This window comes from Triticum urartu, chromosome 4A, assembly GCF_056163025.1.
Source record: "Triticum urartu cultivar PI428250 chromosome 4A, HENAU_Tu73, whole genome shotgun sequence".
Taxonomy (NCBI): domain Eukaryota; kingdom Viridiplantae; phylum Streptophyta; class Magnoliopsida; order Poales; family Poaceae; genus Triticum; species Triticum urartu.
Window position 1 is genome coordinate 580,888,473 of NC_141876.1, and position 23,519 is coordinate 580,911,991.

The window sequence follows — 23,519 nt, forward strand, 5'->3', positions numbered from 1 at the left end:
GCCTAGAACTAAAATTGGGGAAAGGCTAGATTTTTATTTGGTCAAGTAGTCTAATCACCCCCCCCCCCTCTAGACATATTTTCGATCCTACACATGGTGCTCGAATTTGAGCGATGGCCGGCGGCGAGGCTTTGGCCATGGGAGGGAGAAGAGAGCTTCTCGAGCTCGATTGAGAGATTGGGCGGTGTTATAGAAGGGAGAGGGGGCCACTAGTGTGGTACAGGGTGCTCGAGGATGGCTATATATAGCCGGGCGAGGTGATCGAATAAGCACGATCGTGGGCAATGAGCTGGGCATGCACTAGAGCTCGCATATGAAGGGGTGGCGGCTTCCTAGCGTCGGGGAGCTTCAGTGAAGAGTGGTGGAGATGCTCTTGCGCGCTTGGGCAGAGTGGCTGACTGGGCAAGTGGTAGGTCACGGAGAACAGTGCCGCGACAGGGCCGCTATGGCGCGAGAAGGAAGAAGGAGGAGGGAAAAGGGGTCTGGAGGGTTACGTGGGAGGAGTAGGAGGGTGGTCGGCACCAGGGACGAGCAGGGGTGAACGGGGACAAGAAGCCCAACGCTTAGCGTTACGCAGAGCACGACGACAGCAAGTAGAGCGTGTGCCCAGGCATGCCAGCAGCGCGGTCACCGCGTATCTAGACACGGAGAGGGCACGATGGCCTGGAGAAAGATGTCTATGGTGAAGTGAAATCTGCCACTGGCTTTACCATCGACAACCATCTCGGTGACACCCTCGCCGCAACACCTACGTGAAGCCATAAAAAGACCAGTCAAAGAAGTTGCCCACACACGCCGAGACAAGATGGCTCCAAATCCGAGGGCAAGCTACGAATGGGAACTAGGCAAGGCTAGTGCCATGGAATATCACCAAGCCGTGTCACCCATTCACATGTTATCGCCGCCATAGGGACCCTGCCATTGTAGGTCCGACGACACTAGCAACAAACAGAGATGACCATAACACACGCACGCCGACGAGCTGGCTACCACAGCCATGTCGCAACCCTGAACTCGCTCATCCATATAGTCGGTGCCACATGAGCCGCTGACTAAAGTGAAATCTTCCACCGGTCATGCCAGCCAGATCCAGTTCCAAGATGATGCCCCCCAAGGGAGATCACAATGCTAGCACTATTATCATCCGATCCTGGCAGACTGAACCTAGGGTTTCCCCTAAAGCATCCTTTTAAGGCTAGCCATAGTGGGGGTAACTTAGGTAGTAACTTAACACATCCCAAGACAATTTTTCTTATGTGTCAAGTATTTAATGATGAATGAGGTGCTTGTGGTAACATAATATGTTACTATAACATAGCGCTTCCCGAGGCAAAATGAGTCTATGAGCTAATAAATGAAACCATCTATGACACTACTACTTAGTTACTTTGCACTATGAAGGTATTAACTTAGACTAGTGTCATATGCATGACACTAGTATAAGTTACTCCCCACTATGACCAGCCTAAGGGAGTTGATGACTGCAACTCGGGGCCTTCAGCAAGGGAGCAACGCCCACAAGTGTCGCTGGCTCCGATCGTAGGCGAGGTTCGACTTTCACCAACAATTACATCCTCCGACCCTTTATGCTCCATCAAATCCACCACCGTCATCGTCATGACCACCAGGAAAGGAGGCCGCCTAGGCTCATTGATAGTGGACCCCACCACAACCAGATCGATCTGGGACCCGGACCCAGGTCCGAAGCCCTCCGCCTTGCCACGGGAGACCCCGGGGCAAATCAAAGCCTCCCCCCGGGAGGCCAAAGCAAGCAACGCTGTCAGGCCCCCACATGGCCGGGAGCTGAATCTACACCGACGAGGAAGGGCCATTGCACCCACATCGCCATGTATCTATGCAGAACGTCGCACCGACAGGGAAAAGAGTCCACAACCATGACGTCATGCCGCCTAGACCGCCGCGCTAAGAGCAACCGTCCTTCGAAGCCGTTATTCATGGCTCGGGCTTAGAGCATCTCCAGCCGCGCCCCCAACAGGCCCTCCCCAGGCGTTTTTGTCGCGTCGGCGCCGAAAAAACGGCCCAGTCGCCCCCCCAGAAGTCCTTTTTCGCCGGCTCAGGCCGAAACTGGTGCCGGTGGACCCAGGCAGAACCCGGCGTCCTGGGGGGCGCTTGGGGCGCCGGCACAAGCAAAAAAGGGCGCGTGGGTCCGCCCTGTCGGCGAGTCCAGCGCCTATTCCCGCCGTTTCTTCCTGCTTTTCCCCCACTTCCCTCCCATTTTCTCATTTCCTCCCGCCAATCTCCCTCCTACTCGCCTCCCAGTCGGCCGCCATGCCACCGAAGAAGTACGTCGCCCCCCCCCCCTCCCCGCGCGGCGGCAACCGCGACCGCCTCCATCGCCCAGCCGAAGCAGAGGAAGCCAAGGGCGCCGTCGTCCAAGCCACCGGGCATGACAAACGCCGAGTGGAGGGCGGAAGTTCAGCGACGGGAGGCTGTCACCGCCGACCGGCGCAACAGGGCCATCGCCAAGAAGGCACGTGACAACGCGGCACGCGCGGCTGCGGCTGCCGCTTCGAGTGCACAAGTCCATCGAGCACTGCCTCGCCAAGGTGCAGGCTCGGGCCATCCTTCGTGAAGAGAAGACCGACGTGCGGTGGTCGGCGTTGATGTCGAGCAGCGCCGTCAAGCTCGACCTACTCCGGACCAACTTCGCCGCGAAGAAGAGAAACACCGACCTGGCTTTCCTGCTAGGCGGGGCGGACATGCTCCAGAGCACCGACGAGGCGATCAAGGTGTGGTACTTGGCGGAGCACGGCCTCATCCTGAACCAGCTTCCCTCGACACCGCTGCCGACACCCACGCCCACGCCGCCGCCAAGCCCGCATGATGACGCCTCCACGACGCCCAGCAGCACCGATGCCGCGCCGACACCGCCCAGCGCAGAAGCAGCTCCGACACCGCCAAGCCCGTGCACGCCAACTTCGCCGACGCCTGGGGCAAAGCCTGCCGAGTGATGCGAACGCGAACTTCTGCCGCTCTATTTTTTGTACGCGTGTCCGATCGCCGAACTGTGACTTGCGATCGCCGGACTTGTGTGACGTCTTTTGTGAGCGGGAACGACCAAGTTCGAATTTTCCGCGTCCTGGGAGCGCACTACTAGGAAAAGGCCTACTAATGGCACACCGGTTTTGCCTACTAATGGCGCATCACCGGTGCGCCATTAGTAGCATGCCACTAGTAATTTTTACTAATGGCGCACCACTGGTGCGCCATTAGTATCTGGTATACTAATGGCGCACCATCCAGTGCGCCATGAGTATATAACACCATGCGCCATTAGTGTGCCTCCCAGGGGCCATATTTAACCATGTGCTTTGGCACACTAATGGCGCACTCTGTCTTGATGCGCCATTAGTATCCTTTGGCATACTAATGGCGCACTCTGTATTGATGCGCCATTAGTATCCTTTGGCATACTAATGGCGCACCTTGTGGTGATGCGCCATTAGTATGAATATTTGGTTTTTTTTACTTTTCTGATTTTTGCGCAGGTTACAAAATATATTATTTGACAGAATATAGACAGTAGCACACAGCAACAGCAGATTCATCGAATACAATAGAAGATTAGTCTCCGAATACAATTCATCATATTAGTCTCCAAATTCAAAAGACCGAACAAAGATAAAACATTACAAGTCTCGAGACCGCGAGTATCGAGTTTGTCTTCACATTACAAGTCGATATCAATCATCTAAACTACCATCACATAGAAGAGAGCTGCGGTCATCATGATGAGCATCATCGCGATCAAACTGGTCTTCATCCGGTTCCTCCAACGCTCCCTCCTCTCTCCCGCTAGATAGCGGGCATATCTAGATTCGGCCTCCGCCCTAGTGGTGTACCCTTTGTAACTGTTACCGCTGAAACGGTGAACCTATCTCCGACACTCTTCCCAGTCGTCGTAGACTCCGGGAACCTTACCCTTGTACACGACATACGACGGCATCTCTATGCACAAGCCAAACAACAGACAATACATACATAAGCAATATATAAGTATGCAACAAAAGGATCAGAAGAGAAAAGCAAGACATTAATAGCATGATTCATGGTCCTACTAATAAATAGCATCGATTACATCTAAGTTGAATGATTGTCCAAACCAAAGAGACATACAATTCATTAAAGTTTAATTACAACATGAGCCAATCAATGTTTCAGAACTACACATCACTACTTTCGACTCGACTCATGGACAGGAGAGTGGATGAAGCCGCCGTCTGTCGTGATGGTCATGAAATCGCGGGCGTTGTCAGCCTGCATTTGTAGCATTCCGTCTATCTCAATGTTGAATGGTTGATATCTGAGGAAGAACTACCCCGAGGTATGAAGGACATCTTGATGGATGATGTTCGCAAACTCCGACTGGATGCGGAAGAATTCTTGTCTGATGTCCGCGTCCTGGATTGCCGACAAGCTCGCAGCCCAATCTTTGAGATTATTTGGTAGCAGAAGGTGATGATGGTCCCTTACGATCGCCCGCATGTGATGGAGGGCGTAGTAGGCATCCTTCTGACCGCCAGGCGGCTGCTTGACGCAGCAGAACGTCGTATTGTGGGCGAACACGTGCTTGTCGTACTTACGAACTGCCCTGATGAAGGTGCCTCCAGATTTGGCGTAGCCAGGGAGAACATCATCAAGAACTTTCTTGATATTTATGTAGTCTATCTTGGAGTTACGGTTCGGGTCGAAATACGTGGCCATGGAATATTTCGGGTTTAAGAGGATGAGTGTGCAATGTGTGTCACTGCACAGAACACGAAATGTTAGAAAAAAAAAAGAACGATCGAAATCTAAGAAATCATATGTTACGGGGCGGTTAAGGGATGACTTACTCGGGAAAGTAAGGCACAAGGAAGTTATCCTTATCTGGGTTTGCCAGAATGACGTCTTCGAGGTGTGAAATCGCGACTTGGCGGTCCCCATCGCTGCTCAAGAGCTTGGCACGCATGTAGAAGGGGTCGATGATCACGATGTCCGGGGTCTTGTCTCTAATGATCCGCATCTCCATACTCAGCGAAAACAGCCGAACGAAGGTGTAGTGCAGCGGATGAAGGTTGAACATAGCAAAGATGTCATCAAACCGCAGGACGATCGTACCCCCGATGGCGCCATCCACAAAGCCCTTGCCCTCTGGCACCTTGGCCACGAAAACCGGGTATGCCACATCATTCTCTCTGAGACGCCGCTTCTCCAAAAAAAGAACACTGTCGTGCAGACTCCGCATAGCACCGGTTGCAGCACTGAGCATATTTGCCGGTAGCATCGCCCTACCCGCCACATGCACCCTCCTCGAGATATCCTTAGGTGAAGGTGGCCCGTCCTGAGCACGGATCGTACTCGGTGCCGGCTGGCTCGCACCGGCGGCCTTTTTAGTCGGTCATTTCCGGCCCTTCTTCTTGATCTGCTGTAATGGGACCGAGTTCTGCTCACAGACCGCCTTCTTGAGCGTGTTGGGCTGATAATATTTGGCACCTCCGCTATCTGAGGCTCGGTGAAGGCGGCAGCTGGAGGCGTCTCCTGAGAACTGAACGCCAGACGACGCCTGTTGCAATTGGGTTTCTCCGTCGTGCCAGCTAGATCGCGGTCGTCTTGTTTGGGTTCTTGAGAAGGAGGCCCGCAGAACTCGTCACCGTACCCATGTTCGGCAAAGTACTTATCGACGTTGGTAAATGTACCATCGTCGTTGTCGTCGCCGTCCGGATCCTGTGCCATATGCATGTCCGAATCCTGTGCCATAGGGATGTCCGGCATGTCCGGTAGCGTTGCGGCATTCTTGCCATGGCTTGGCGCCGGCATGACTGGCGGTCTTGTCTGTGGGGTGGTGTCCCCCGCCCCCAAATAAATCTGGCTCTTCGGCCAAAGCAGGGGCCAGCTTACGCAAGCGCTGAGGGTCATCTCATCTTCTTCGTCGGCCCCAGCGGGTCGAATCGGAGGTAACAGCTCGTCGCAGCCTGGCAGCACCCGAACCACTTCAACCCTATACATTGTGGGTGGCATCGGATTACCGTGGAACACGGGGTTGCCCGGTTGAACGATTCTGCCCTTGGCGACATCGACCAACTCGCCGCCCACAAAGTGCAGGAGAGTGCAAGGAACGTTGGCGGCGCCCTGCGAAAACATGTAAGGCGTCAAGGATGCCTAGTCAAAGGCAAGGAGATGAAGTCCTCGGCCGAGAGGCTTAGTTACCGTGATGCCGTCGAGCTCGGCTAATGTCGAGGCACCGCCAACGGCGGGCGTGCAACTGACGGAGGGGCCACTTGCTGGCGAGGTGCCGGCCGGCGTACACCCGGGTGCATTAAGCTCCAATGCCGGCGTCGGAGACACCAGTACCGCCGCCGCCGGAGACACCAATGGCGCCGCCGCCGTAGACACCAATACCGCCGCCGCCGGAGACACCAATGGCGCCGCCTGCGCGTTGTGTGAGTTGCTGGTCGTGAAGCTGGGAATCGGGGGCGGCCCCTGTTGGCCACCCGCAATCCATGTCGTTATCCCATGAATCAAGGTAGGCATAATGCCGGTAAGCGTCGATCCCAGTTGTTGTTGCACTTGCTCCTGGACCATCTCCGGAATTCGCGCCACTTGCGCCTTGAGTGCTTCAACCTCGCGCGACTGGCTTTCCGAGCTGGTCTTTTTCTCCTTTCGCCCACCAGCGCCATAGTATGACGACCATTTTGTGGACAAGCCTTTGCCGGCCACACGACCAGCTGATGTCGGCTTATTGAGATTATCCCTGTTTTTCATTACGTTCAATGCCCTATTCAAAGGGTTGCGAAAGGGGAGCTCTGAGACGACCCCGCGCTACTGCTTTCTTTGTCCTGCGGAAGGAACGTGAACCATTTAGAAATATTGGGGATTAATTAGAATGCAACCATATGGAGCTAATTACGCGGGGGTGTATTCCTTACCAGAACAAGCTCAAGCTCCTTGGTCTTCGGATCCGTGGTAAGCTCCTTTGTTACCGGGTCCTCCTTGTACCGGGCCCTGAGAAAGTTCCTGGTCTGCTTGTCACTGTATTTCTCGAAGCGGGGTGGTAGGCCTTGCTCGGCACGCTCCGCGTCCTCCTTGTCCCATACAGGATCCGCCACTCTGTAACCGCCGGGACCGAGTTGGTGGACCCCTATGTTCAACTGCCGCATTTCTTTCCCCCACTGACTTGATTCGGAGGTTGCGGAGCTCTCGCACTTGATCTTGAACTCCTTGTAGTCATCTTCGCTCATCAAAGGATATTTCGCCTTGATCTTCTCATAACTATCACCTTTGTCAATCATTGCCTTCACCGTGCTTTTCCAAGTAGACAGGGTCGTGCTCATCGTCGTGAGGGCGGCACCGTTCACTTTATTACCCGAGAGGCGTGTGTTTGCGAACTCAGTGGGGAACTTGTATCGTTCATGCAGCTTCGTGAAGAGGAGGCTACGCAAATTCCCTCGGTCCTTATGCCTTAGGTTCTCGGTGTTGATCGAGGCGGTGCTCCGGAGAATGCACCTGAGCTGAATCGAGTACCCCTTGACTACGTGTTTGGGCGCTGTCGGATGCCCGTCGGAGTTCACTTCAGTAAATTCCTCCCTGACGGTGCCGAGCATGTTCGGGCGCCGGTCCTTCCATTGCCTCTTCGGTTGGCTGCCATCTGTGCGTGCGCCGCCATCATCAGTGGTGGCATCCGCGGCGCCATCATCAGTGGTGTCATCCCCGACGCCACTAGGGGTTGTGTAGTCAGGATCGGTGTCTTCCGCGGCGTCCTCATAGCGGTGAGGTTCTTCCTCCAACTCCTGGGACAGCTCCCATAATTGCTTGCCGCCCGAACCGCCGTCCTCATCGTTGTGGGCCATGTTTCGCTCTAAATAGGAAAAAAGTTTGGTCAAAAAGTTGGTTATTGTCAAGGAACAAGATCATGGTCTCATCATTTAGGGTTTGTCGACACCGAGGCATCCTAAAAGCTAAGCTTTTATCATTTAGGGTTTGTCGACGCCGAGTCACCCTAAAAGCCTAAGCGTACATCATTTAGGTTCTCATCGACACCGAGACACCCTATAGAAGCCAAGGTTTCATCATTTAGGGTTTGTCGACGTTGAGGCACCCTAAATGCTAAGTTAAGTTTCCATCATTTAGGGTTTATCGATGCCGAGGCACCCTAGGTTGGGCACTAATCACTTGGCTCTATTGCCACCTATGCAGCAAGAATGGCGGGGCAGTTGATCCTACTTAACTAAGTACTAAGATACCCCGGCCCATGCATTAGTTGCAAGTACCCCATATGTCCTATTTTTAGCAAAGTCATGCTAAAATTCACGGAAAATTTCAGCATGACCTTTGCTGAAAATAGGACATATGGAGTACACGAATTTGCCGGAACGGAAGTTAATCGACATTCCGGCAAACTCAAGGGCCTCTCGGGATACCTGCAATATCATTATCCCCGCGTAATAAAGTCGCCAATGGGTTATTTCAGAAGATCACAAGTAGCATCATCACAAGTACAACATCATCTATAGCTTTATATTAACAAAGCATCAGCACATATACAAAAGACCACTTATGCCAACAGTATGGTTTATATCAGATTCAGAGTTAGAAACAGGAAAAACCGGTGCTTCAAAGCCTACTGGACACAATTTACATCTATCAGTACGGGATGTCCTAACTAATTTCAAGTGTTCACAGGTGAACTTGTACCATGGATGAGCCTAGTGCTTCATTAGTCAACTGAACAGAGATAATAGCGCATAACACCATACATAAAGTGATGAGCATACATACTACTGTCCAAGCAAATTAACTGAATAGTATTGTGTCAAGTTCAGTTTGAAAATTCAGTTACTGCTTGAGTGATTTGACACCAAAAATTACTCCCAAAAATTACAATGATTGTATATTGACTGCATATATTCACTGTACAGGACTGAATTCAGTCAAGAAAACCTGTCAATTTCTGTTCACTGCATATATTCACTGTACAGGCTGTCAAGTTCTATTTCAGCTCAAGAATGACACACTCAACTTCATTGCTTCAACCACATGGACAACAGAGCAAATGTTGGAAGTTGACAATATACTTTAGATTCACACATGCTCCCCTAATTATTTTGTCTGTATCTTTAGATTATCTACTTTAGGCACAATCATACACAATTCTGACTAATTCATCACTGTAGGCCAGCATGAAACACACTCCTCCAAAAAAAGCCTAAAATTCCACTATTATTGCCTGTAAAAAGGCCTAATATCCACTAGTATTGCCTCTAAAAAAGCCTTAAAAGTCCACTATTGTTGACAATCAAAATATGATCTGAACTGTAAGGAGTTAACTGAAAAATGAGTGGTTGTTGGCATGAGGGAGTAAACTGATAGTTGGCACAAAAATATTGGTTCTGCAAACATGAAAACAGTCACAAAAATAATGCACTTGGTTTGTGTTGAGTTTTTGCTTTCAGGGATTGGTTTGTGTTGAGTTGTTAACCTAAAGGTTCGGCAGTTTGAATCTCCTTTAGCTAGTTTGAATCCATGGACTACCCTGTTAGATTGGGACTGAAGATAGGTACCTGCTTATCTTTCTATTCCGTCACCAACAGTGGCTTTTCCAAGAATAATATCCCTGCATGAACATAGGTGAGAGGTTAACTAACTGCCTCAAAGGCATAATCAATGCATCAGCTCGAAGAAATAATGCGATTGACACATCAAAACTATGACAGAAATGTAAAACTTGATGGAAACTACGACATGGCAAGAAAGAACTCATATGTAGTGATGGCAGAACGTATGAATTTGCCACGGCAAAATTTGGTTCTCCCTAAAAACAAAATGGAAAAATTGTGGTGGAACGAATCTAAATTTTCCATTCACTGCATATTGGAAATTGCCCTAGAATACCCCTACCAGTTCTGAACCGGATCAAAAACTACATATCACAAAAATACCATGGTACAGAATGGTGGTGAAATTTGCCATGACATTTCTACTAGTGCACTAGGTCATGGCATGTCATCTGTACTAGTCTACTGGGTCATGGGATGCAATTTGGGGTGAGAAAACTAAACACAAAATTCGGATGTGCCTCTACTGGGTCATGGCACATCAATTTACAGATAATCAAACTAACAAAAATGAAAAAAAGACGGGGGGTTGAGGATGTTGCCACCAGCAGTGGAAAAGGAGGAAGGAGGAGGCCCTCCCCAATCTTGCAACCATAGACTGCCACGGTCGAGGGGAGGGAGGGAATGGGGAATGGTGGAGAAAGGGAGGAAGGAGGAAGGAGGAGAGGTACCTGGTCGCCGGAGGGGTTGGGGTCGGGGTCGGGGTCCGAGCTCGTCCGGTTCCTCGCTCGCCGCGGTCGAAGGAGAGCAGGGGTCCAGTGGCGGAGGACGGCAGGGGCAGGCGGGGTGGAGGGAGCACCTTGATTGGGGCGGAGCGGCGAGGGTGACGGGGCGACGGAGCGGCGAAGGCGACAGACGGGAGGATGAGGCACGGCGGACGGCGGTGGTTGAAACCCTAGGCGGTCGCTCGCTCACTTCTGGGGTTGGGTTGGGGGTGGGTCGATCGATCGATGGGGATCTGGTGGCGAGGGAGAGAGGGTCGAAGGAGATAGCTAGGGGGAAGCTTACTAATGGCGCACCAGACCTCGGTGCGCCATTAGAGATCTTTTTTTAGATAGCAATGGTGCACCCCGCAGTGGTGCGCCATTAGAAATCTTTTTTTAGATAGCAATGGCGCACCCCGCAGCGGTGCGCCATTAGAAATCTCTTTTTTAGATAGCAATGGCGCACCCCGCAGCGGTGCGCCATTAGAATTTTTTTTATTACAGTTCGAGCACAGGTTATATTGCACCTAACCCAATCCACATTAGAACCCGCCCACTAGCCCGACTAGTAGGCACGCAGCACACACACACCAGGAGGTCCTGGGTTCGATTCCCAGGCTCCGCAATATTTTTTTTGCATTTTAAATGTTGTTTGATATTTATTTGTGTTTAAATATGTTCAAACTTCTTTAAATCATAACAGTAATATTTTTTTATAAAAATAGTAATAATTTTTTAAAAAATATATTCAAATTTGTTACTTGAAAATATCATCGGCGGCGGCGGTGGAGCGGGGGAGGGTGCGGGGGGTGCCCGTTGGCGGCGGTGGAGCGGGGGAGGGTGCGGGGGGCGGGTGCTCGTCGGCGGCGGTGGAGGGGGATCGAGATCGAGTGTCCTCATGAATTCAAAAAGTGCCCGTGAAATTTAAAAATATTCATGATATCAAAAAGTGCCCATGAAATACAATCGAGAAATGAAGACTACGATTTAAATACAATCGATCTTAGCTAGCTATCTGTTCACAATTTTCTTGCCCTTCTTTTTCGCAAATGGAGTTCTTCTGTGGAACGGACGTCCTTTAGGTAGGGTGATCCTGCTTCTTCTTGTGGTGTGTGCTGCTACTTCATCATCATCGTCATGTTCGATCTTCGGGTCGCCGTACTTGTCGAAGTCTTGCTCATTGGCTACTCCATCCATTCCGATGATCTTCATTTTGCCTCTCCTCACGACAACACGACTGGGCTTTGACGGGTCGGTAATGAAGAAGCATTGGTCCACTTGGGAAGCCAGTACCCATGGCTCATTTTTCGCGGTGACGTTTGCGCCCGCGGTCTTGGATTTGGCTTCGGGTATAACCATGGTGGTGAAATACCGGTCTTCTTTTAGGACGCTCTTGGCCCATCTGACACGAAACATCGGGACCTTCTCTCCAGCGTAGCTCAGCTCCCAGATCTCCTTGATCCTTCCGTAGTATCTGTCCTTGTCGTTACCGGTGTAGGATTCCATCGTTACCTCGGAGTTCTGATAACCATCGCTCTTCATGTCCTTGTCCTCGGTGTAGAATGTGTAGCCGTTGATATCGTACGCCTCATAGGTCATCAGGTTGTGCTCGGCGCCCTGTGACAAGGCGAATATGAGTTGTTCTTCCGCGGAAGAATCCTCATGTAAAGGGTACGACAGAAGCTTCTGCTTGAACCAACGCGTGAAACATGAGTTGTGCTCTTTGATTATATCTCCGTCCGTCCTCTGTTGGCCTCGGTCATTGTACGTCTTCTCAATAAAGGTTTTGTGCTCTACCACCCAAGGATCGACCATGTCTATGTGTTGTAGCGCGACTAGGTTTGCTCTTTCAAAGTCGGCGAGTCGACCCTCGAAGTCGACATGCATTTCGCGGCGACCCTCACGGTGACCCCATCCAGCGAGCCTGCCGAGGTGCCGGTTGACGGACAGACCAACGGGGTTCTCGATGCCTAGATAATTCGTGCAGTAGGAGATGCACTCTTCGGTCAGAAAGCCCCTGGCTATACTTCCCTCTGGACGTGACATGTTGCGAACGTATCCTTTGATGACACCATTCATCCTTTCGAACGGCATCATGCTGTGCAGGAACGTCGGCCCGAGTTGGATGATATCCTCCACGATATGGACCAGCAGATGCACCATAACGTCGAAGAATGCGGGCGGGAAGTACATCTCAAGCTCGCATAGTATCACCATGATCTCTTCCTGTAGCCTTCTGAGTTGCCTCACGCCAATCGACTTCTGAGAGATGACGTCGAAAAAGTTGCATAGGCCAAATAGCCTTTCACGGACGTGCGCGTTCATGATCCCACGGATTGCAACTGGAAGTATCTGCGTCATCAGCACGTGACAGTCGTGAGACTTCATCCCGCTGAATTTCTGCTTCACTGGGTCTAGGTATCTGCTTATCTTCCCCGCGTAACCGTAAGGAAGTTTTTCTCCTACGAGGCAGGTGAAAAACTGCTCGATCTCCTCCTGACTTAGAGTGAAGCACGCGGGAGGGTAGTCACTTCCGGTCTTATTGGCCTTTTGCCTTTGCGACGAGTTTCTGTGTCCTGCTTCGCTTCATCATCATCATTAGCGTGAAGCTCCTGCCTGATGCCCATTGATTTCAAGTCTGCCCTTGCTTTCGGCCCATCTTTGGTCCTCTCTGGCATGTTGAGCAGGGTACCAAGCAGACTCTCGCACATGTTCTTCGTGATATGCATGGCTTCAAGGCTGTGAGGCACACGGTGGATCTTCCAGTATGGCAAGTCCCAGAAAATAGACCTTGTTACGCATCCAGAAAATCCGTGGACTACCTGCCCCGCGAGATATCCGTAACCGAGATAGTCGTGCACCGTCGTGAGCAGTGCGGCTCTCATAGGGAAATATTCTTTCTCTGCGGCGTCCCACGTATTGACTGGCGTTTTCCACAGCGTGTCTAGCTCCTCTTTCAGCAGTCCCAGATACAGATTGATGTCGTTCCTTGGTTGTTTCGGCCCTTCAATTAGCATACTCATGTGAATGTACTTCCTCTTCATGCACAACCAGGGGGGACGGTTGTACATCCACACAAACACAGGCCACGTGCTATGTGTGCTTCTCTGGCTGCCAAACGGATTGATTCCATCGGTGCTCGCGCCCAGGACGATGTTCCTTGGATCCTTCCCAAATTCTGGATATTCGAAGTTCAACGCTTGCCACTGGCTCGCATCCTTAGGGTGACTCAGCATCTTGTCTTTTTTATTTATCTCCGGATCATTTCCGTCATCTTCCCGCTTCTTCTCCTCCCTATCCGTGTGCCGACGCAGGAGCTTTGCTACCTTAGGGTCCGTGAAATACCGGTGCAGACGAGGAGTGATCGGAAAGTACCACACCGATTTTCGAGGAGCTTTCTTCCTCTTCTTGTATCGAGTGACGCCGCACACCGGACATATGGTAGACTCCGCGTGCTCGTCCCGATAAATGATGCAATTGTTCATGCACACATGGTATTTCACGTGCGGTAAATGCAGAGGACACACGATTTTCTTCGCCTCCTCGAAACTGGTCGGGCACTTTTTCCCCTTGGGAAGACGTTCGTGCCAGAATGACATGTTCTCGTCGAAGCATGCGTCGGTCATTTTGTGTTTTACCTTCATCTCCAGAGCCATGAGCGTTACTTTCAGGCGGGTATCCTCGGGCCTGCATCCTTCATACAATGGAGTAACCGCGTCTATCTCCAGTTGATCCAGCTTGGCTTTCTCTCGGGCGGCAGCTCTTACGTTATCCGTCTGCTTGAGAAGCAGCTCTTGAATATGAGGGTCCTGCACCCAGCCTCCATCGTCGTCTGCTCCGGCATCTTCATCTTCATGATCATGCCATTCGTCTTGATCTTCCTCATCATCATGTACAACATCTTCTACATGATGACTGTGTACAGCATCACCGTCGTGATCATGTCCTGGAGATTCTTCGTCTTCTCGCCCGCCCCCGCCGCGGTGGTACTTGTCTTGTTGCCCTTCCTCATTTCTTGCACGGCCCCCATGGACGACTTCATAGTCATCTTCATCACCTTGCCACCGATAGCCATCCATGAAACCACGCAAGAGCAGGTGGTCCCGCACCTGCCCGGAATCCGGGTCCGCAATAAGGCTCTTCAGCTTGCATCTTCGACACGGACATCTTATCTCCGTCTCGTTCTTTTGAAGCATCTCGGCCTTCGCGGAGCTCAAAAACCTATTCACGATGCCTTCGGTCATCGTGCGGACCATGATCGCCTGCAGGGTAGAGCAAAACGATATTTTAGAACCAAGAAAAAATTTGGCATGACCTTCCCTAAAAATAGGACCAAAAAGAATGCATAGTGCCAAAATTCTCGCCGAAACGGAAATGAATCAACATTCCGGCAAAATATTGGCAACTATCGCATTTTAAATACCGGTACCTGCAAACACAAACATATATGCAACACCACAAACACATGCAACACCACAAATATACATAGATCTAGCTAAGCCACAAAAAGTGCATGTGCACGTTGTTGGAGCGAGCTAGGGAGAAAAAAAAGTAGATCTACATCATGAAGATAACTTTCCCCTTACTTACCTATCAAAAAAAGGTAATTTCACCACTTAATTTTGATGAATCTATGGTGGAAATGAGGTGAGGAGGAGGAGGCAGCCGAAAGCTTGGAGAAGGAGGTGGAGGGAATGAAGTGGGGAAAGTGAGTGGGTAGGTATGGGACTGTCCAAAATATCTTGTTGGGGTCCCAGATTACTAATGGCGCACCACCTGCAAATGCGCCATTAGTAACACCTGCAGGTGGTGCGCCATTAGTAGTTTTGCAGAAAAGTAATATATATATATACACACACACACTAATGGTGTACTGTGAGGCGGTGCGCCATTAGTAGTTTTGCAAAAAAAAGAATTAAAAAAAATCAATACTGGCGCACTCCATGTCTGGTGCGCCATTACTAGTTAGGATGCGCCATTAGTATGTATGTAAAAATGAAAAAAAAAATTATCACTAGTGGCGCACCAGTTTTCTGGTGCGTCATGGCGCATCACCAACTGATGCGCCATTAGTATATAGTAGTGGCGCACTACTTTCCTGATGCGCCATTAGTGACAATCCTATGTATAACCCTTTTTCTAATAATGGCGGCGCCTGAGGGCGTGACTGGAAGCTAGGTCGCCCCAGGGACCGAACTAGCGCTGGTTGGCCCCCAGACCACTATTTTTCAGCGCGTGTGTGTGCGTGCGTGTGTGTGTGGGGGGAGGGGGGGGGGGTTCCGCCGGCGCCGCAGGATGCAGACGCTAGGGAGGTAACAAAACCAATCAACGGGATGCTGACCTTTCTAAAATGGATGGATAGCTACCACACTGAAGCAATATTGGACGTTCACACAACTGTCAGCTGCAGCACTGTCCAGTTTTCGCCGGGCTTTACTTAAGTTGCACATCAACATCATCAGCAACCACATGGGTGGACTCTAACCACGTCCTGCTGGTAAATAGGCTGCAGATCAAGTAGCGGGTTGCAAATACTAGATCGGTAGCCGGTAGGTAAGCCGTAAGCGCGGTGGTGAGGACCGAGGAGGACAAGTAGACGGTGGTCATCGCCGATCGTCAAGCTGGCTTCACCCTCCACGCAACCAACGCATCATGGCATCATCCGGTGGTTTCTCCAAAGAGAAGAGAATAATCTATGCCCAATGCCCTACGTACACCTGCAGACCGTCCAAACCCAATGAGCGGCGACAGTATGTCCATTTTAGGCGCCAGCTCGCTGGAATGTTGTTCGTTATGATAAGCTGTTGTAGTATTATTCCATAGGAAGAAGGGATAAGCTGTCTTATTGAACCGCACAAACTGGCATTTTTTGATTCCAGACAGCCGCAACAATGCAGGGCGGATGCTAACTCGTTAATAGAAAGAGAAAAGTATACTGTTCGTCCCTCAACTCTGGACAGAGTCTATATTTGGTTCCTCAATTATGAAACCAGACAAATTGCACTCTTAACTTTTAAAACCGGACAAGTTTCGTCCCTTCTCTTGGTTTTGACCGGTTTTTGTGCTGACTTACTCTGGTTTTGACTTTTGACCAATACATGCTGACGTGGCAAACAAAACCCCCAGATTGACCTCCTGATTTTGCTCTCTCTCTCGTACTCCCCTTCTTTCTACGCGGATGGGCAAGCTGCGGGCCGGAGCACGGCGAGGAGCAAGCTGCTGGAGGTGGTGGTCTGGATAGCATGAGCGTGGTGCCATGAGAGGGGATCGTTGGGGCTCGACCTGCTCCTCACCGGGATGGAGCACAACGCGGTTGTGGCCAGGCTGGGGCACCTCGCGGCTATGGTGGTGCGTGCCGTCCTCGCCCGCCGAGTTCGTCTCCGCCAACCTCCCCGCACCGCTCGCTCACAAGCTCAGCTCTGCACGTACCTCGCCGTCGAGCGCAGCTTGAACCCATCTCTCCCATCGTATTTTGTATTGCTCAGCGGCGGCGGCGCAGCGTCTTCACCCAACATGCTACGTAGCTGCGCGTCCCAGGCTCCTGGCCATTCAACTCCCAGGTTCCTGCTACACCAGAGAGCTACGGCCAGCAGGTGGTTGTGCGCGCGGACTCACATGATGGCTTGGAGCAGCATGTTTAGTGGCCAACGGGGCAATCGGCGGTGCGTGGTAGTTAGCAGGGCCACCAATGGTGGCGGCACTGGCTCGTGGACTCACGGCCACGCTCTGTTGTGGCGCGGTGCAGCATTGCACGTCAACAGTTCGACGAAAACGTCCACGGGAGATGGATGAAGAGAAATAGAACTATTGCCATGTGGACATGACCCGGTCAAAACCATGCTGGGTTAGCATGGATACTGCTTCAGTTGAGCCGGGGGATAAAACTTATCCGGTTTCAAGAGTTCGAGGTACAAGTTGTCTGGTTTCATAGTTGAGGGATGAAATCTAGACTTCGCCAAAAGTTCAGGGACGAAAAATATACTTTTCTCTAACAAAAACAATCACGCATGCAGATGCTAGCTTGCTAGCGTAAACAACAATATAACAGATCATTCGCAAAAAAAAAAGCCAGATCAGTATACATCACTTATTAGTAGCTGCAACAATTCAGGCTGCGATGTATTCCCACATCTCTGAAAACTAAAAGGCTCATAGATTTTCTTCCAAGTTAAATGGTGCAATGTTTGATCAAGTTTGTAATAAATCATCGATAACTGGTTGTTAATATTTCGCTGCTGGTTTCTCACGTACCCAGCCGCTGCCTCCAGGCTTTTCTCCCCAAAAAAAACTTAGGGTTCCTCTGCCTCCCGTCGGCGCTGCCGTCGGTTCGTCACGTTTTCGGTGGCTTTAGGGCCATGGGGGCGCGGTGTCCCGGCCCTTGCCAGCGGGAGGGCCACGTTGTTAGATGTTTCTACAAATTTTTTTAGGGTTTGTGCCCTTCTTAGGAAGGCTAGGCGGCGGCGGCTCTCTGAAGATGGAATAATGTTCTCCCCGCCTAGCCCCTGTTCTGGTGGTGTGTCTAGTATTGTCGGTGGGCGTGTGGAGGTGTGTCTCTAGCGGATCTATCCTTGATGGATTTGTTCGGATCTGGTTGTAGTTCGTCTATGTTCATGTGTCTTCAGGTTGAATTCTTCCGATCTACACTACTCTTCATAGGCGACGGTTGTTGTTCTGCTACGCTGGTCCTATGTGATCTTAGCACGACGACTTCCCGACTATCTGCAACAAGAAGTTTTGCCCGGGTCCGGTGAGGGAGGGGCGATGACGGCGGCGTGCCTTCGGCTCGCTTCAGTGCTTGTAGTCGTCGCTAGGTGGTCTAAGTATTTGGATGTAATTTTTATTATTTTTTGTGTTCGTTGTATTACCATGATTGAAGATGAATAGATCAAAAGTTTTCTCACAAAAAAACTGGTATTTAATATTTTTTCATATAAATTTGGTCCAAATTTGCACCATCTCATTTGAGACAAAATCATAATATTTTAAGAGATGGTGGAAGAAAGGTAACTACCGTGAAACGTTTGGCTCCTCCTCATTAAAGGCGGCTCCCGGGCGACAAGAGTTTCCTACCTCCTGTCGGCACCATCGTGGTCTGCCTCATCTCCTATGGCATTGGTCATAGATGTGCGGTGGACCCAGACCCTTGTTGGCGGGAGGGCTCCTGATCCGTTTTAGGTGTTGGTTAGGGTTTGTGTTCTGCTTAGGAAGATAAGACGGCAGCAATTCCCTGAAGATGGAATACGGTTCTTCTCACCTAACCCCTGTCTAGGCGATGTGTCTGGTGTCGTTCGAGGGCATGTGGAGGCATGTTTCTGTTGGATATCATGGGATTCGGTCGATGCTTTCCTTCCAGGGATATGCTTCGATTCAATCTTCGTCGGCTAAGTTCGCGTGTCTATAGATTGGATCCTTCCAATCCGCGCTTCTCTTTATCGACGACGGTTGTTGGTCTGGTACACTGGTCTTGCGGGAAGCTGATATAAATTACGTTGAAATGTTAAGATTAGCTCACTAAAACAATTCCCTTAGTCTCGAGTGCCATGACTATTTCCTTATGAATTTTCAATCCCCATAACCAAACAATAGATTTGAAGTCTAGTACCACTTTAATTCCTATTCCCAAGCTCTAAATACCCCAACCAAACACGCTCAAAAGGGTTCTGAAAAAAAATTCCTATAAAAATCTTATCCTACAGAATTCATGTGAAATTCCTTCAAACCAAAAGAGGCCAGTATATTCGGACGTTGACACAACTGCCGGCTGCAGCTTGCAGCACCGTTCGAAAACACACATGCCCGGTTTCGGCTAAACTTTACTTAACTCAACAAACACATCAACATGGTCAATCGGCACATCACATGGATATCTTGGAAGTAATGAATGGATTGAAGATCAAGCAACAAAAGTCCAAGTGGATCCACGAAAAAACGCAAGCAGGCAGGCAAGGCAAAGGTAGTAGCACCACGTGAGAGAGAAACCACCACCAAGGAAAAATCAGAGGAGACTTGCAAGGAAAGGCTTGGGAAGCATCGATTCCGCGGCCGCCCGCCTGAAGCGCGTGCCCCCGTTCAAATCCCCAGATTTTCAAAAGTCAAACCAAATCCCCAAAAACAGCGCAAAAATTCAACCATCAACCAGCAATAATCGAAGCGACGCGTAGGCCGATGGATGGCATCAACACCTGGGCTCGCACTGTTAACCCCTTTCTCTCTCCTTTTCCTCGCACCATCAGGAAAAAGAAAACCCTTTCTCCTTCCTTCCTCCCTCGCTCGCACGCCCAAAAAGCCTAACCACCCGGCCCCTGCCCCCGACCAAACCCGCACCGGACGCCGCGCGCGGGCGCTCGCGAGCGACAGAGCGGCCGCCGCGCCTCGCGTCTCGCTCGCCGCCGACGCGGTCCGGTGGTGGTGGGGGCCTCGCCGCGATGGATTGGGCGGCGGTGGCGTACACGGCGGCGGCGCTGCTGTGCGCCGCGGCGGCCACCGTCATCACGCTCGGCCACATCTACCGCCACCTGCTCCACTACGCCGAGCCCATCTTCCAGCGCTTCATCGTCCGCATCATATTCATGGTCCCGGTACGCTCCCCCTTTTCCACGCGCGCAGCTTCCACCTCGCGCCAGATCTGTCGCTGCCGCCGCCTGTTTTTTTCTCAATTTTTTTCCTGGGGCTGAATTCGACCCGGCCGCGAGCTGGGAAGCGAGCCCGCCCCCGCGGATTCGCGGCGAGATCGTGCGTCGGTCTGACCTATGATTCAATCCAAATTAGGGATGCAAGCGGGGCGGGTTGGTGGACAATATCACAGCACAAATGCAGTCTTAATTTTACTGCTAGTTAAGGAGCTGACTGTGAGCTAATTGATGCGTTCTCCGGGAGGCTGCTTCCGCCCCTGAATCCCTAACCCCAATGTGTTGTACTACTACTCGCATTAGGTAGAGCATGGTTTCCTTGTTGATCTGCAGTTGGGATCTGCTGGCGCTCTTAGGTTTTGATCGGTGCCCAAGGTGGGTTGTGAGGCGAATTCGCGCTGGTAGTGAGGCTGTGGTTGGAATATCTGGATTTGGAGTGCTCCCTGACCAACATGCTCCTGCCATCTGAGCTCATTATGAAACTTGGGAGCAGTACGACTGTCCTGCCAATTTACTCCAGACTAGATGTGCAAGCTAGTCATATTGGAGCGAGCTGATCATTATGAATGTTCAGCCTTTTGCTGTTGTCATTTGTCATGAATAAGCAAATTAATTCATCTGAGTGGCAGAGTTCTGATAGAAACGTTGGGTTCTTCAACGGTTCTCTAAGCGCATTTCCTTCTGCCATAAGCCCATAACACTGTTTTTATGTCAAATATGCTTTAATTTCCATGAAGATGTAAAACAACTGTTTGAGCATTTTTGACTGTCTATTAGCAGATTATTCATGAGCCACACATTTACATTTCACCCTCGTATCTAATTGTATTTGTTTGTTTATCTGTAATCCCTTTTATGCTAGTAACACTCCACCGTATTAGTTCTGAAGACACATTGTTTTGCAGGTCTATGCAGTGATGTCATTTATTTCCCTTATCCTACCAGACAATGCAATATATTTTACCTCTATCCGAGAAATGTAAGTTGCTGTCTTGCAGTTCAAACTTCTTTGGTGCCATTATGTTAATCGATGGGCTCAATGTGAGATTATGGTTTCAGCCTGTTGGTGTTTCTATGGTCTTAGGGGGGAGGAGAACAAATGGAAGCTTTTTTTTTTGTTCTCTTTAATGGAATACATGCAAACGTTTCCTTTTCTGCTACCATGTTAAATTTATGGTCTGCAAATTGTGATCTGTACACAAGATTATAAGTTTGTAATGTTGTGTGACATTTATAAGCACTTCTATAGGCTCGAGCTAGTATCAAATCCAACTGGATATGCTATCAATATCAACAGTCTGCTGACTGCTCATGGGTTAAGCACTGATCATAACTAGTGAACATAGTTGGATCCGTTATATACCTTGTGGACAACTGCAGCCATACCCCCATGGGTGTATGCATCACAGATTCGTATGTGGTGTTTTAGAGGATTCATGTATCCATTTGCTTTAAATGTCTTCCTAGGAAGTATAACATGATAGAGAATAACCAGCTGGGAGTGTGTGATGAGTGATCTTCTCTAGTGTCAAATTGCAAATTAATAATCCTAGGTTATGAAACGATAATATGTGCTTCCACTTTGCCATGGCCTAAATTCATGCTGCCCATGTGGTTTCAACAACTCTGATTGTGTAATGACTAATGACCGAAGAGGTGGTTGTGTGTAATTTATGAAATGCTGGCCATTTCATAAGTATTATTCTCTTCTTTTCCATGCGTGTGCTGGCTACACACTTTAACAGGTTAGCCTGAGTTAGCATATTATAATCCCAACTTTAGGTGACATTTTATCTTGCTGATTGTTGCCCATGTGCTGGTTTGTCTGTTTGTTTCTAATCTAATAGTCTTCACAAGTACCTAAACTAAGAATTGCATGAGTGTATATCCATCCTATGCTAAATTTTCCTTTACCATAATGTTTCAGCTATGATGCTTGGGTCATCTACAATTTCTTTTCACTCTGCTTGGCATGGGTGGGAGGACCTGGGGCTGTGGTGGTGAGTTTGAATGGCCGAACACTGAAACCATCGTGGTTTCTGATGACTTGCTGTTTCCCAGCTATTCCTCTAGATGGGTGCGTATGTGTCCTTCTGCATAATAAGTTGCTATCATATGACAATTATACATTGGCATGTTGCAACATCCTTCATGAAGTCTAACTGATCTATTATGTCACTTAAACAGGCGTTTTATACGGAGATGCAAACAAGGTTGTTTGCAGTTTGTTATTCTTAAGCCTATCTTGGTGGTTATTACCTTCATACTTTATGCTAAAGGAAAATATGAAGATGGAAACTTCAGTGTCAACCAATCCTATTTATACATCACTATTATTTACACAATCTCATACTCGATGGCGTTATATGCTCTTGCATTGTTCTATGCGGCATGCAGAGATCTACTCCGGCCATATAATCCTGTCCCAAAGTTTATTATAATCAAATCAGTTGTGTTTCTCACATACTGGCAGGTAAATACAAAACATCAACCCATGTTTTCCCCTCTTCGATGCTATGATAGGTTGCCAACTGTTTTAATCCTCACATATGGTCATAATAATTTGAATTTTTTGGCATTGTAGGGTGTCCTGGTGTTCCTTGCTGCCAAGTCTCGATTTATCAAGAATGCTGAAAAGGCTGCTGATCTCCAGAACTATGTATTGTGCGTTGAGATGCTCATAGCAGCCATTGGGCACCTGTTTGCCTTTCCCTACAAGGAGTATGCAGGTGCAAATGCTCGCCCTTCGGGTGGTTTCAGGGAAAGCCTTCTTCATGCTTTAAAATTCAATGATTTCTACCACGACACTGTCCACCAGGTAACCAGGATCTTAGACGCCTATTCCCTGTATCTGGCGCTCACTGTCTTAACTTCTCGATCAAATCGGCTCCATTCTTGTTTGCTGAAGGAAACTACATTCTTGTTTACTGTGCCTTGCCCGTATCTTGGTCTAATCGGCTCCATTCTCATGCAGTTTGCTCCTACCTACAACGAATATGTGCTGTACAACCACAATGAGGGAGAGAGTGCACCAACAAAGTTTCCTTCAGGGAGCGCCGTGCCAAGTGTCCGGGATGTGGAGTTGGCTGGCATCATCGTGATGCCGCCCTCAAATAATAGTCCAGTGACCTCAAGCGTGTCATCCAACCACGTAGACCAGGACGAATCGATGACCACTCCGATCAGGAACAAAGTGGACCCGCCTGGAGGAATGTACGACCTCACAGACCTGCTCGACGTGGACTTGTCTAGCTACCCCGCCAAGGTTCCTGCGATCTCTGATGTAAGAAAACAATGACCAGGTGCGACAGCCAATGTGTCTCGGTAGCGACTGGGGGAAATTGTGACCTTCCATTTTGTCATAGATAACGCTGTAAAAATGTGTGTGTACTACTTCCGGTTCCAGTCTTTCCCCATTGAAGAAGGGGGGTTTATTCATGACTGCACTGCAGCTGTCCCACGGCCTCTCTCACCCTACTCTTTGACTAACCGTGTACAATGTTGTGAGCTCAAGGTGAACTGCTGTGACATGAGACTATGAATACCATACTAATAGTTTGCTGATAGCAGTT

The 23,519-nt window shown here is 49.8% G+C and overlaps 1 protein-coding gene across 1 annotated transcript; it reads left to right on the forward strand.

Annotated features, from left to right (window-relative positions):
* Positions 1–19,535: 19,535 nt before the first annotated feature.
* On the forward strand, positions 19,536–23,513 carry LOC125552954 (uncharacterized). Its single transcript, XM_048716677.2, has 6 exons — positions 19,536–19,896; positions 20,853–20,926; positions 21,875–22,024; positions 22,135–22,420; positions 22,532–22,765; positions 22,922–23,513. The coding sequence occupies exons 1-6, from the start codon at positions 19,744–19,746 to the stop codon at positions 23,243–23,245; spliced, it is 1,221 nt and encodes a 406-aa protein (XP_048572634.1). The 5' UTR covers positions 19,536–19,743; the 3' UTR covers positions 23,246–23,513.
* The last annotated feature ends 6 nt before the right edge of the window (positions 23,514–23,519 follow it).